The sequence below is a fragment of the Oncorhynchus nerka genome, linkage group LG14 (genome assembly GCF_034236695.1).
Source record: "Oncorhynchus nerka isolate Pitt River linkage group LG14, Oner_Uvic_2.0, whole genome shotgun sequence".
Taxonomy (NCBI): Eukaryota; Metazoa; Chordata; class Actinopteri; order Salmoniformes; family Salmonidae; genus Oncorhynchus; species Oncorhynchus nerka.
This window is the reverse complement of record NC_088409.1, coordinates 39,346,266-39,357,903: the sequence shown is the minus strand read 5'-3', so window position 1 is coordinate 39,357,903 and position 11,638 is coordinate 39,346,266. Positions and strand designations below refer to the sequence as shown.

At 39.0% G+C, this 11,638-nt stretch overlaps 2 protein-coding genes across 2 annotated transcripts; one reads left to right on the top strand and one right to left on the bottom strand.

Moving 5' to 3' along the window:
* Positions 1-699: 699 nt before the first annotated feature.
* Positions 700-7,502, bottom strand: LOC115141037 (ELL-associated factor 1-like). Its single transcript, XM_029679614.2, has 6 exons — positions 7,138-7,502; positions 6,451-6,545; positions 6,173-6,309; positions 5,874-6,052; positions 5,543-5,776; positions 700-5,423 (listed from the first exon to the last, which is right to left on the bottom strand). Exons 1-6 carry the CDS (start codon positions 7,238-7,240, stop codon positions 5,374-5,376), a joined length of 798 nt encoding a protein of 265 aa, XP_029535474.1. The 5' UTR covers positions 7,241-7,502; the 3' UTR covers positions 700-5,373.
* Positions 7,503-7,602: 100 nt separating this feature from the next.
* LOC115141036 (tRNA N(3)-methylcytidine methyltransferase METTL6-like) lies at positions 7,603-9,938 on the top strand. Its single transcript, XM_029679613.2, has 5 exons — positions 7,603-8,147; positions 8,219-8,353; positions 8,444-8,614; positions 8,708-8,849; positions 9,619-9,938. The coding sequence occupies exons 1-5, from the start codon at positions 7,845-7,847 to the stop codon at positions 9,771-9,773; spliced, it is 906 nt and encodes a 301-aa protein (XP_029535473.1). The 5' UTR covers positions 7,603-7,844; the 3' UTR covers positions 9,774-9,938.
* The last annotated feature ends 1,700 nt before the right edge of the window (positions 9,939-11,638 follow it).

Here is an 11,638-nt window from a genome sequence, read left to right as displayed (position 1 = left end):
AGAGGAAGAGACCCTTTGGGAAAGCCTTTGTGGCTACGCTTCTTTAGTTACTGGACCCTCAAGGGACATTCATCCAGACTGTCATGGACCTTCAGGAAAAGGGTGGGGCTGGCTCTGTGTTGAGCCAATATGGCCTCAGTGTTTCACTCTGTTGTAGCACACAGACATTCAAAACCAGGAAACCAACCAATGCATCTTGAACAAGCATGTTCACCCTGCCAGCACAAGGGATAAACTGTACAATGAACATATTGAACCCCCAGGTCTCACTTGCATAGGATTATTTTATACTGTAAACTAACAAGATTTGTATAAAAACAGATAGCTTTTTTGTATTATTATTATTGTTATGTTTGTTGTTGATATTGTTAATTTATATATCGATCAATTGACATGTTGTAACAAGAGCCAGAATCACAAATCTAATTTCGTTATAAATGATTTAAAGGGAAAAAAAGCTATTTATGTATTTGTTGTTTAGTTTGTGTAATTGTGTCTTGTGTGAAGAGAAATGCCCATATGTGACTCGGTTGTTGCACCATCGCAGGGAAGAAACGTACTGTATTTTGAAATGCTCAGTGTACAGGTTGCTGTGTGTTGATTCTCAAACTGAAGGTGTTCCTCGAGACGTACATTTCACTTGACCTTGTAAGTTATTATTTAAGAGCAGCAATATATCATTTCCATGAAACTAATCTCTGACTGTTTTCTTCCTTTATTTTGGTTGACTGATGTGAGGTCAACACATAAAAAGTTCATTCAATTTAAATACATGTGCACACTTTAATACACCTCAAAGCACAAAACCTAGAGATAAACGCAATAAGTCAACCACCTCGATAAATGTGGCAAGAGAGGTTGTACTGGGACAGTAACAGTATGGGTCAGAAATAACACTGGATGCCAGAGAGACACACATTGGAAATAGCATCCAACTACATGGATCCAAACTGCTGTGAAAACAAAACATTATTTTACATTTGTACACACATCGCTTGCTTGATTTCCCAGACACACAACAGCACCAGTTAAATACCATGTAAGCACCTTATGAACACACATCCCACTGGGCATAAACTGGTTGAATCAACGTTGGTTCAACGTAAATTTGTCAATGTTTTGTGACATGGAATCTATGTGGAAAATATATTGGATTTTTAAAAAAAGTTATCAATGTCAACTTATTTTGAGGGTGGAATTTCAACCACGGGATTATGTCATCGGTGTAACCAATTTTCAACATAGACAAACCTTGTGTAAAATATGTTGAATTTGTACCTTTGAAACAACATCAGATCTTCAACGACATATCCACTATCAGAAAAATAACAATAGGTTCAGCAGCACCTTCTGTTGGAGAGTTGATCTATATACAGCTATTCATTTGGTTTCCCATCCAGAGTTTTAACCAAGCCCAGCCCTGCTTAGCTTTGATATTTGTCACTGACCAGACTAGGACTAGGTGAATGAATATAACTACATCAAAGTTTATGTAAAGTGCATTTAAAGTTTGACTAGATTTAGTACTATTCTTTAACTTAGATTTTTGGTTGAGATGGAGACGCAAATCCAACATATCAATTATTAATTTGTAGATAAACTGGATATTGAATAGTATTTGGTTGTCAACGCAATCAAATATCAACATTTGAAGGAGATTTATCTTCTGATTGGATAGTTCCATCTGTGCCACTGACTTAGTCTGGCTTTAATTCCAGTTTATCTACAAATTAAATATTGATATGTTGGATTCATGTCTTCATCTCAACCAAAAATCTAAGTTAAAGAATAGGACTAAATCACATCTGACTTTAAATGCACTTAAACTTTGATTTGATTTAGTCACATCCTTTCATTTTGATTATTGGTTGAGATGGAGACATTAATTCAACATATCAATTGTTAATTTGTAGACAAATTGGAATTAAAGCTATACTAAATCAGGGCAAAAAAGATACATCTCCTTCAAATGTTGATATTTGGTTATGTTGACAACCAAACACAATTCAATATCACGTTTGCAATACAGTAAATAGCCTATTAACTTGACGACAAGTTAACAAATGATATGTTGGATTCACGTCTCCAATTGAACCAAAAATAAAAGTTAAAGAATAGGATTAAGAATAGGATGAAACCATCCAAGCATTAGATATCCTTTAAAATGTAGATATTTGGCTGACTTTTGTAAGACAGTAAATAGCCTAAAGTTAAGGCATCTTACAAACTAATGTAACAGTATTTATTACATCTTTTAAAATGAGTAACACACATCCATGGTCACATGTTGAGGTTAGCCTACAGTAACTATAAATGTCTTATGTAATAATTGAAAGCGTGCATGTTCAAACACCGCAGGTCTGTGGAGATATTCACAATACCTATAATAATCTGTGCAGAATCTCGAACATTATTGATCACTTTGTACTATGTGATTTTAATGTCGTCTCAGCTGCAATCCAGGTCATTTGGTCGTGCAGTGATAACACATCAAATTGTTGTATAAATACAAATGATCTGACATTTTATTCCCATTTGAACCTTGTGGTTTAAAATGGTTCAAAGCGCAGTGATAACGTTTAGATTATAACTACACTAGAAATCACAGTTTTTCAAATTGGAATTTGATTGTGCATTTGGATGGTTGAATGCATAGTGATAACACACCGGAAATGCAACACATTTCTGGCTGACTTTTTGAGTGGGTGGATAAAGGTTGAAATTTCATTGATCAACGTCTCAACCAAATATTACCCACATTTCCACGTTTAAATTACATGGAGTGCCCACTGGGATACAACGTCACATCTCTATGGGGGATACATCAAGTTATTTTGGATTAGGGATTGTTTTGTTACAGGGCACATGATATAGAGTATCAAATGATATTCACTGTCACAACAGTTGCTAAATTAAAAGATGTGATCCAACGTGACTCTGCTATCACTCCAAATCAGTTGAATCTATGGAACTGATGAAAAAAACAAGTGGTCATTTTATATCAGCGTTTACATTCTATGAATAACTCAACATCTAGTGAAAATAGACGCATTTCTAAGTAAAAATAGAAGTTCGGTGTCTGTATTCTAAAAACTACTTGTTTTGCTTCTTTGGTCCTTCTGAAAATGTCTACACTGGTCTGAAACTAGGCCAGTGATATATGGTTGGGAATTTGGGAGAGTGATATATGGTTGGGAATTTGGGAGAGTGATATATGGTTGGGAATTTGGGACAGTGATATATGGTTGGGAATTTGGGAGAGTGATATATGGTTGGGAATTTGGGACAGTGATATACGGTTGGGAATTTGTGACAGTGATATACGGTTGGGAATTTGGGACAGTGATATATGGTTGGGAATTTGGGAGAGTGATATACGGTTGGGAATTTGGGAGAGTGATATACGGTTGGGAATTTGGGAGAGTGATATATGGTTGGGAATTTGGGAGAGTGATATATGGTTGGGAATTTGGGACAGTGATATACGGTTGGGAATTTGGGACAGTGATATACGGTTGGGAATTTGGGACAGTGATATATGGTTGGGCCAGTAACCAGGTTTCCATCCAACCTTCTCATGTGAGTAAAGTACATGTCGGATAAAACAATGCCACGACAGGTCTGGTGGAAAAAGGACATTTTGTCGGTAAACTTTCCAAATTTCGACAAAACAAAATACAGTAGACAGTGTGTCTGTAAAATTAATAATGTGAGAAATGGCAGTGGAAACGCCTTCATGTGCCAATATTGATATAACTATCATATCGAAATAAATGTGGAGTCGTGATGATATTGTGTGGTCCTTCCACTACGACTACGGAAAGCATGCAGTTTATTAGGCTATATGAAATAAATGTGGAGTCGTGATGATATTGTGTGGTCCTTCCACTACGACTACGGAAAGCATGCAGTTTATTAGGCTATATGAAATAAATGTAGAGTCGTGATGATATTGTGTGGTCCTTCCACTACGACTACGGAAAGCATGCAGTTTATTAGGCTATATGAAATAAATGTGGAGTCGTGATGATATTGTGTGGTCCTTCCACTACGACTACGGAAAGCATGCAGTTTATTAGGCTATATGAAATAAATGATGATAAACTTTACATGGTGGTGAAAGTGCACGGTGATGAGCCTTTCCGATAAATATCGAGAGTCTTATTCTGGTGACATGATGATCGATGCTAGGCTGCCGCTTGACAAATAAAAGATAATCACGCTTTATCCATAATAATCTCATCATGTAGACTAGCCTACCTATGAGCTGTTGGCTAGAGCGCACGTGCAAAGACCAGAGATTCGCAATATAACGCAACATGAGTAGTTTAAAATGCGATGGAAACCCATTAAACGTGTATTTATGTACACTACGTCATCACACACATACTGTTATCCGCAACACATCGATTTGATGGAAACATATCTGGTGGGAATATGCACATGTTGTTTTAATGCAGATTTTAGAATGTTCGCATGAAAATCTGTCACCAAATGGATGGCAATCTAGCTATTGAGTGAGACAGAATCAGAAAGTCAAATGATAGATGTGGAAATAGTAGAATATTAGCTATAAAGGGTATGATGAACTCGTAAATACTGGTTGTTAGTTGCATTTAACTGTTAGGTCAGACAGGTGCTGTTAAAGCAATGCAAAATATTTTAGGTGGAAACTGCTGAAAGTTATGATATTACAATTCAACTAAAGTGCTTTGACATGTAAAGGATTGACCCAGGCTCATTTACTACCATTTACCTGTTACTGATATTTACCTGTTCACCAGAACAGGTCAATATTCCAGCTAAACACTTTAGTAAGTGGTCAATTGAAACTGATTTTACATGAAAAATATGAGTACGTTCTTTAGTATCCTCTATAGCTTAAAATTGATGTGAGCTGCATCCTGGCCTCTTGAAAGACTGATTTTGAAAGTGTCATGATTCTGATAAAAACATGGAATGGGTGAAATGCTTTCAGTGCCTTCTTTTGATTTCCAGATAAATAGGGAAGATGGGGGTGATATAGTCCAAATAAGCCCCTCCCCTTGTGAAGAAACAAGAAAACAACAAAGACTTGTGATACAAGTTGATACAACTAGGAGCTCTATATATATATATGCATTCTAATATATATTCTTTAGCATGTTTTCATATGTAAAAGGATTTAAAAATACAAAACAAAATATACAGCTAATCAAAAAAATACACTATTAAATCTCAAGGTTGGCCGGTTTCTCAAGAGATATAAAAAAATACAATAAAACCAGACTTTACAGTTGGGTCGGTTGCCACAGCAGCAAAACAACAGAACCAGGCAAGGAGAAGAAAGAGGAGAGCAAGATGGTGTGATAATGAGAGGTAGATGGGGGCAGTTCAGTCGTCGTCACTGTCGCTGCCTGACTCACTCAACTGGAGGTCGTTCCCTGTGGAAACACCAACACACACATTGCAACCACCACCTACAGACTTCAATCGAGAGATCAATTATTAGTAGTCCCCCAACGTAGAGTGCTACACTGGCCCTACCAGCCCTGGTACTCACTGAGCGTGTTCATCAGCTGGTTGCTGCCCTGTTCCCTGTCTGCTCCTCCGTTGGCCATGGGATTACGGTTGGGGGAGGGCTGGATCTGGGGGAGAGGGAGTGGGACAGGTTGGGGGTGAGGGGCGTCATGCTCCCCATCACTGCTGGAGCTGTCGTCCCCACTACCAGAGTCAGATGAGCTGCTGCCGCTACTGCTGCTCATTTGTTCAATAACCTCCACCTCCGCTCGCAGCTCTGTGCCAGGACAGGAGGGGATGACAGAGGCAACAGTCAATAGAGAAACAAGAATGATCACTTGGTAAAAGTGGTGGCAACACATGAAGAGGCTCACCTCTCTTGATGTCATCTAGTTGGGGCTCAGGGGAGGGGTTGTCCTTGGAAGGGGAGGGGGAGGTCTTGGCCCCTGCACCAGGCTTAGTGGGGGCACGGAACTGCGCTGGAGGCTGGGTGGCAGTGGCACGCACCGACTGCTGCTCAATCCTGGCCTGGATCTTACTGCTGCCCTCCGCTCTGAAAAACAAAAGTCAACAGCTGCACATCTACGGTCACAAATGATCTGCAAAACACATTTATCCTAAAGGTTCATTGTTACTATGCATTTTTGAGACAGTGTTTTGGTTAACCCCTCACCTGGTTTTCTTGACCTGGATACTGCTGCTCAACTTCTCCAGCATGTACTCCCCAGTGTCATGATTGATGATAAGAACACAGTCTTTCTGATATGGCCGCTTATTTCCTTTGAATACTGTCATGGGTGGTGTAGAGCCCTACGAACAACACAATAACAAGTATCATGATCAAGTACACTGTTTGCTTTCATCTTTCTGCAGTGGAGTTATCAGAAAAAACTTTGTCATTGTACAGTACAGGCAAAAGACCACAGTTGACTCAAAAACACCCACTCTTACTGGAATGTGAGGTAATGTGATGGTGACTTCCTCTCCTTTACCGACTTGCAACTCTCCTTCGCAGCTTGTGTCAATTGAAGCTGGTTTGAAATCATCTACAAGTGTGAAAGAGTGGGAAAGATAATTATAAGGTCAGAAATACTAGTTACCTGTCCAAAATTGTAATCAGTAACATAACTTTAAAATTTCCCAAACTCAATAACGTAATCTGATTACTTTCCCCTTAAGAGGCATTAGAAGAAGTAAAAATAATACAAAAGGGCCCATCAAACAAATGTGGTGTCATCATAATAGTGGTCTCTGACTTGTGGTCAGACTAGTTCAGGTGGAACAACCTTAAACTTGCACCTTTCTTCAGTACTGAATTGAATGTCATTGAGAAAACAGAAAGGTGTTAATGTATTTTTTTGCAAACATCCTTCCTGAATTTAAAAGTAATTTACGCTACCTACGTTTTCAAAAGTATTTGTAATCTGATTACAATATTTTTGCTGGTAACGTACCGTACCGGAGTACCGTTCGTTTTTTTTGTACTCAAGCTAGCTAACAGTAACAAGCTACATTGTTAGGTAACGTTAACTAGCTGCCCAACTTGTCAAAAGGCGTGACTAAAGTTGGGTATAGTAAAATAAACTTCACATATTTACACATTTATATTTAATCACTAAAAATAGTCTGGCTACTAACATCTGATGGTGTGAAATGACGATTTTGGCCTCTTCTCAAAGCTCTCTCCGAGCTTTAAAACATGTTCTTCTTTGTCCAAGAGCGGATTTGTACTCCCATTCATGACTCTGCTGGAAGTTTAATATTCACATTTATTTAAATTATGCTGCGTTAAAAAATGTAATGATGATTAGATACTTTAGCTAGCTGTGCAGCTAGCTAAGATTTTTAGCGAAACAATCCATACACTCCTTTTCCTGTTTTGTTCCAGTGCTGAAATGTCACCGATAGGATCTGAACACCATAATTGGGTTGACCCCTAAATAAACACCCACAAATCAGCATATTTAGTACATTAGAATTAGTAACAATGTATTATTATCTATTAGCATAATCATACGAATTTCCCTCATACGAATAAGTACAACGTTTTTACTGACTGATATAAACAGGCCGGAATCATCGTAACCAAACACTGTTCCCACACGGACGAAGAAGACTACATGCCACACGAGAAATCTTAGAACATTTCTGGACATTTGCGTTCAATAACAATGTATGTGGAAATATTCCCTGCATTTTCATTAAGTCTATCACTATAATGTGTTAGTACCATCCATTAACATTAGCTGGATAATTTAATATGGATTGGTGAAATAATAGATTTGAGGATGTCAAGGACGTGCTGCTGCTATAAGCTACTATCGTAAACTACAGTAGTGCAAGGTATGGCACTATCAAAGCAAGACGACACCTCCAATGTTGTACTTCCTGGAGAGGAATCCAAAGACGGGTTGCCATGTCTTATTCCAACTGTCCAAAGAAAAACATGTACTGGCAGGAATTTGAATGAGAAAGAGATGGAGAAACTGACAGGTGACCAGACTTTGGTGTCTGACTTCAAGCAGATGAAGTTGGAAAAGGAGGCACAGAAAAACTGGGACTTGTTTTACAAAAGGAACACAACAAACTTTTTCAAGGATAGGCATTGGACCACCAGAGAGTTTGAAGAACTGAAAGTGTGCCTTGAGGTAAGAAGATGGCGTAGGAAGTTGTTAGGTTCCCTACTAGGGGTGCATCCCAATACATTTCTTTTTCTCAGTTTGAAGTCCAGAAGCTTGTCCTGCTTGAAGCTGGCTGTGGGGTTGGGAACTTCATCTTCCCACTACTGGAGGAAGACCTCAACATCTTTGTCTATGCCTGTGACTTCTCACCACGAGCTGTGGAGTTTGTGAAGGTAAGAATATGTACCACTGATGATCCAGAGCCAGTTGGACTTTTAACAAAACAACCCTGATATCCAGTGTCATTTTCATTTTGTCCTCAGGAACACTCCCTGTACTGTGCTGAGCGCTGCAGTGTGTTCCAGTGTGACTTGACAAAGGATGACCTGAGGGGTAATGTCCCAGTGGGCAGTGTGGATGTGGCCACGCTCATATTTGTCCTCTCAGCTATCCACCCAAACAAGATGCAGCAGGCTCTGGACAACATTTACAGGGTGAGACAGGGCTGAGGAAAAGGATGAAACTGCAGTAAACACTTTAAACACCCTCAAAATAACTTGTGACTGAATTGACGTTCTCTGTGTCAGGTTCTGAAGCCAGGGGGCATCATTCTGTTCAGGGACTATGGCCTGTCTGACCACGCCATGATGAGGTTTAAGGCGGGAAACAAACTGGGAGAGAACTTCTACGTCAGACAGGATGGCACCAGGTCTTATTTCTTTTCCAAAGGTCAGTCCATTCCTCTTTCCTCTCCTACATCTTCCCTCATAGTAGTTATTTTATGTTTTTTTGTCTTTCTTTATTGTCTTTTCGAATTACGCACAAGCAGTCTCTTCTATGGGACTCATTCTCTGTTTATACATAATCTTGATTATTGTCCAGTGCTGCAAGGAAAGACCTAGTTAAACAGCAGTTGGCCCAGAACAGAGCGGCACGTTTTTCTCTTCATTGTAATCAGAGGGATGATATAAATGCTATACATGCCAGTCTCTCTTGGCTAAGAGTTGAGGAGAGACTGACTGCATCACTTCTTCTTTTTCTAAGAAATATTCATGTATTGAAAATTCCAAATTATTTGCATAGTCAACTTAGACAGCTCTGACACACACACACTTACCCCACCAGACATGCGACCAGGGTTCTTTTCACAGTCCCCAAATCCAGAACAAATTCAAGAAAGCATACAGTATTATATAGAGCCATTATTGCATGGAACTCCGTTTCTTCTCATATTGCTCAAATAAACAGCAAACCTGGTTTAAAAAACAGATGATGCAACCTTTCCCCTATTTGACTGAGTTTGTGTGTATGCATTGATATGTAGGCTATGTGTGCCTTTATTTGTTTTAAATGTAGTTCTGCCCTTGAGCTGTTCTTGTCTATTAATGTTCTGTATTATTTCATGTTTTGTGTGGAGCCCAGGAAGAGTAGCTGCTGCTTTTGCAACCGCTAATGGGGATCCTAATAAAATACCAAATCTGAACTGTCTGTGTTTCAGAGCTCCTGGCAGACCTGTTCAGAGGGGCGGGGTTCGAGAGTGTAACCAATGAGTACGTGCTACGAGAAACGGTCAATAAGAAGGAGGGGCTTTGTGTGCCCAGGGTGTTCCTTCAAAGCAAGTTCCGAAGGCCAGACCAATTACAGGGCTCCTGAAATCTCTTTCCTCAACAAATGCTTGAAACCTTTAAAGGCACAAATGGACTGAGACCTTCATATATGAATGGACATCATTGGACAAAAGCCTACACTGCCGTATTGCTGATTAAGTGCTGTTTGTTTGATTATGCTTTTTTATTAATAAAACTGGTGGAAAAAGTACCCAATTGTCGTACTTGAGTAAAAGTAAAGATACCTTAATAGAAAATGACTCAGGTAAAAGTCACCCACTAAAATACTACTTGAGTAAAAGTCAAAAATGGTGTGGTTTTAAATAGTAAATCAAAAGTAAATGTAATTGCTAAAATATACTTAAGTATCAAAAGTAAAAGTAAATGCTATTCATCATTTCAAATACCTTATATTAAGCAAACCAGAAAGCACAATTTATGTTTTATTTACTAATAGCCAGGGGCACACTCCAACACAGACATAATTTACAAACAAAGTATTTGTGTTTAGTGAAGTCTGCTAGATCAGAGGCAGTAGTGATGACTGTGTGTTCTCTTGATAAGTATGTCAATTTGACAAATTTCCTATCATGCTAAGCATTTGAAATGTAACGAGTACTTTTGTGTGTCAGGGAAAATGTATAGGAGTAAAAAGTACATATTTTCTTTTAGAAATGTAAAAAATTGAAGTTGGAAAGTACAAATACTCCAAAAAACGACTTAAGTAGTACTTCAAAGTATTTGTACTTTACACCAGTGATACAACTATATGTGTATATGATGGAGAATTTCTTAGAGAGAAAGGTTTGGTTGTGTAGTTTCAGAGTAGTTAAAGTTCCAATACTATTTTTTGCTGCCAACTTTTCCAATCATGTAATACAACATTTTTTTTTACCACAAGGGGGCAACAAAACCTGTAAAAAAAATATGTAACATCAAATGCTCCTTGGTTAGTCGAAATAAATAATGTCTCATTTTTTATCCTGCTCAATTTGTTTTATATTTCCAGGTGATCATGTTTACCTACCATTCATACACAATGTGCATAGTTGGCAAACCCATGTTGACTTGTAAAAATGTAAAAGTGATGTTTTAATGTAGATATCTTGCACCTAACAATCTGGTGGACAGATGCATGTAACATATCTGACACAATTATGCAAGATTTGACTTCTTGGTGTCTGAGATTCTGCACCTAATGATTCTGAGTGGGCAGGATTTGTTTTAGTGCAACAGTAACAGATCCTGAGATGTTTAAGTTACCACTACGAGAATACCTCTGCTTTTATGTCTTTAGGCGACGACGACGAGAATCTGGATTAGATTTTGAGACCACTTTTTTTTCTGTCCCCCCCCTCCAAATCCACCCTTCTGTGACACCACAATGTAACCCCTGACCCTGTAGTAGGATGAGTCAGCAGCAAGCAACTGAATTTTTAATCACATGTAACCTTTTCAAAAACCTCTACAGGTGCTTATCCTGTCTGGGCGTGTGTGTGTGCGTATGTGCAGGTGCACGTGCAGGTTTTTTGTGTGTATTTTTTCATGTGGAACTGACCCCACCACGCGTTTGCCCTTTCCAGCAGTGGACTGGGTCAGTGTGGGTTTGTGCCATGTCACCTTTGGGAGATGAGACAAGGGAACACCTTTCACTCCTCTCACATCATCAGGAACGTGAGGGAAGCTGGATCCACAGTACATGAGGAGTGTGACATTCAGTGAAATGCCACAACCCCACCAGACACTGTCTGCTGACACTTGAGGCTCAAAGGCTCCCTTCTGGCTTTTTATAGCCTGTTCTGGGTTTAGTGATTCAGTAGATGATGGCAAAGCACTGCCGTTTTAAAAGGGTTCTTTATATCACCAGGTAGGTTCACGTGGGTCTGGGCATCCTTTCGGCAACCCAGAACC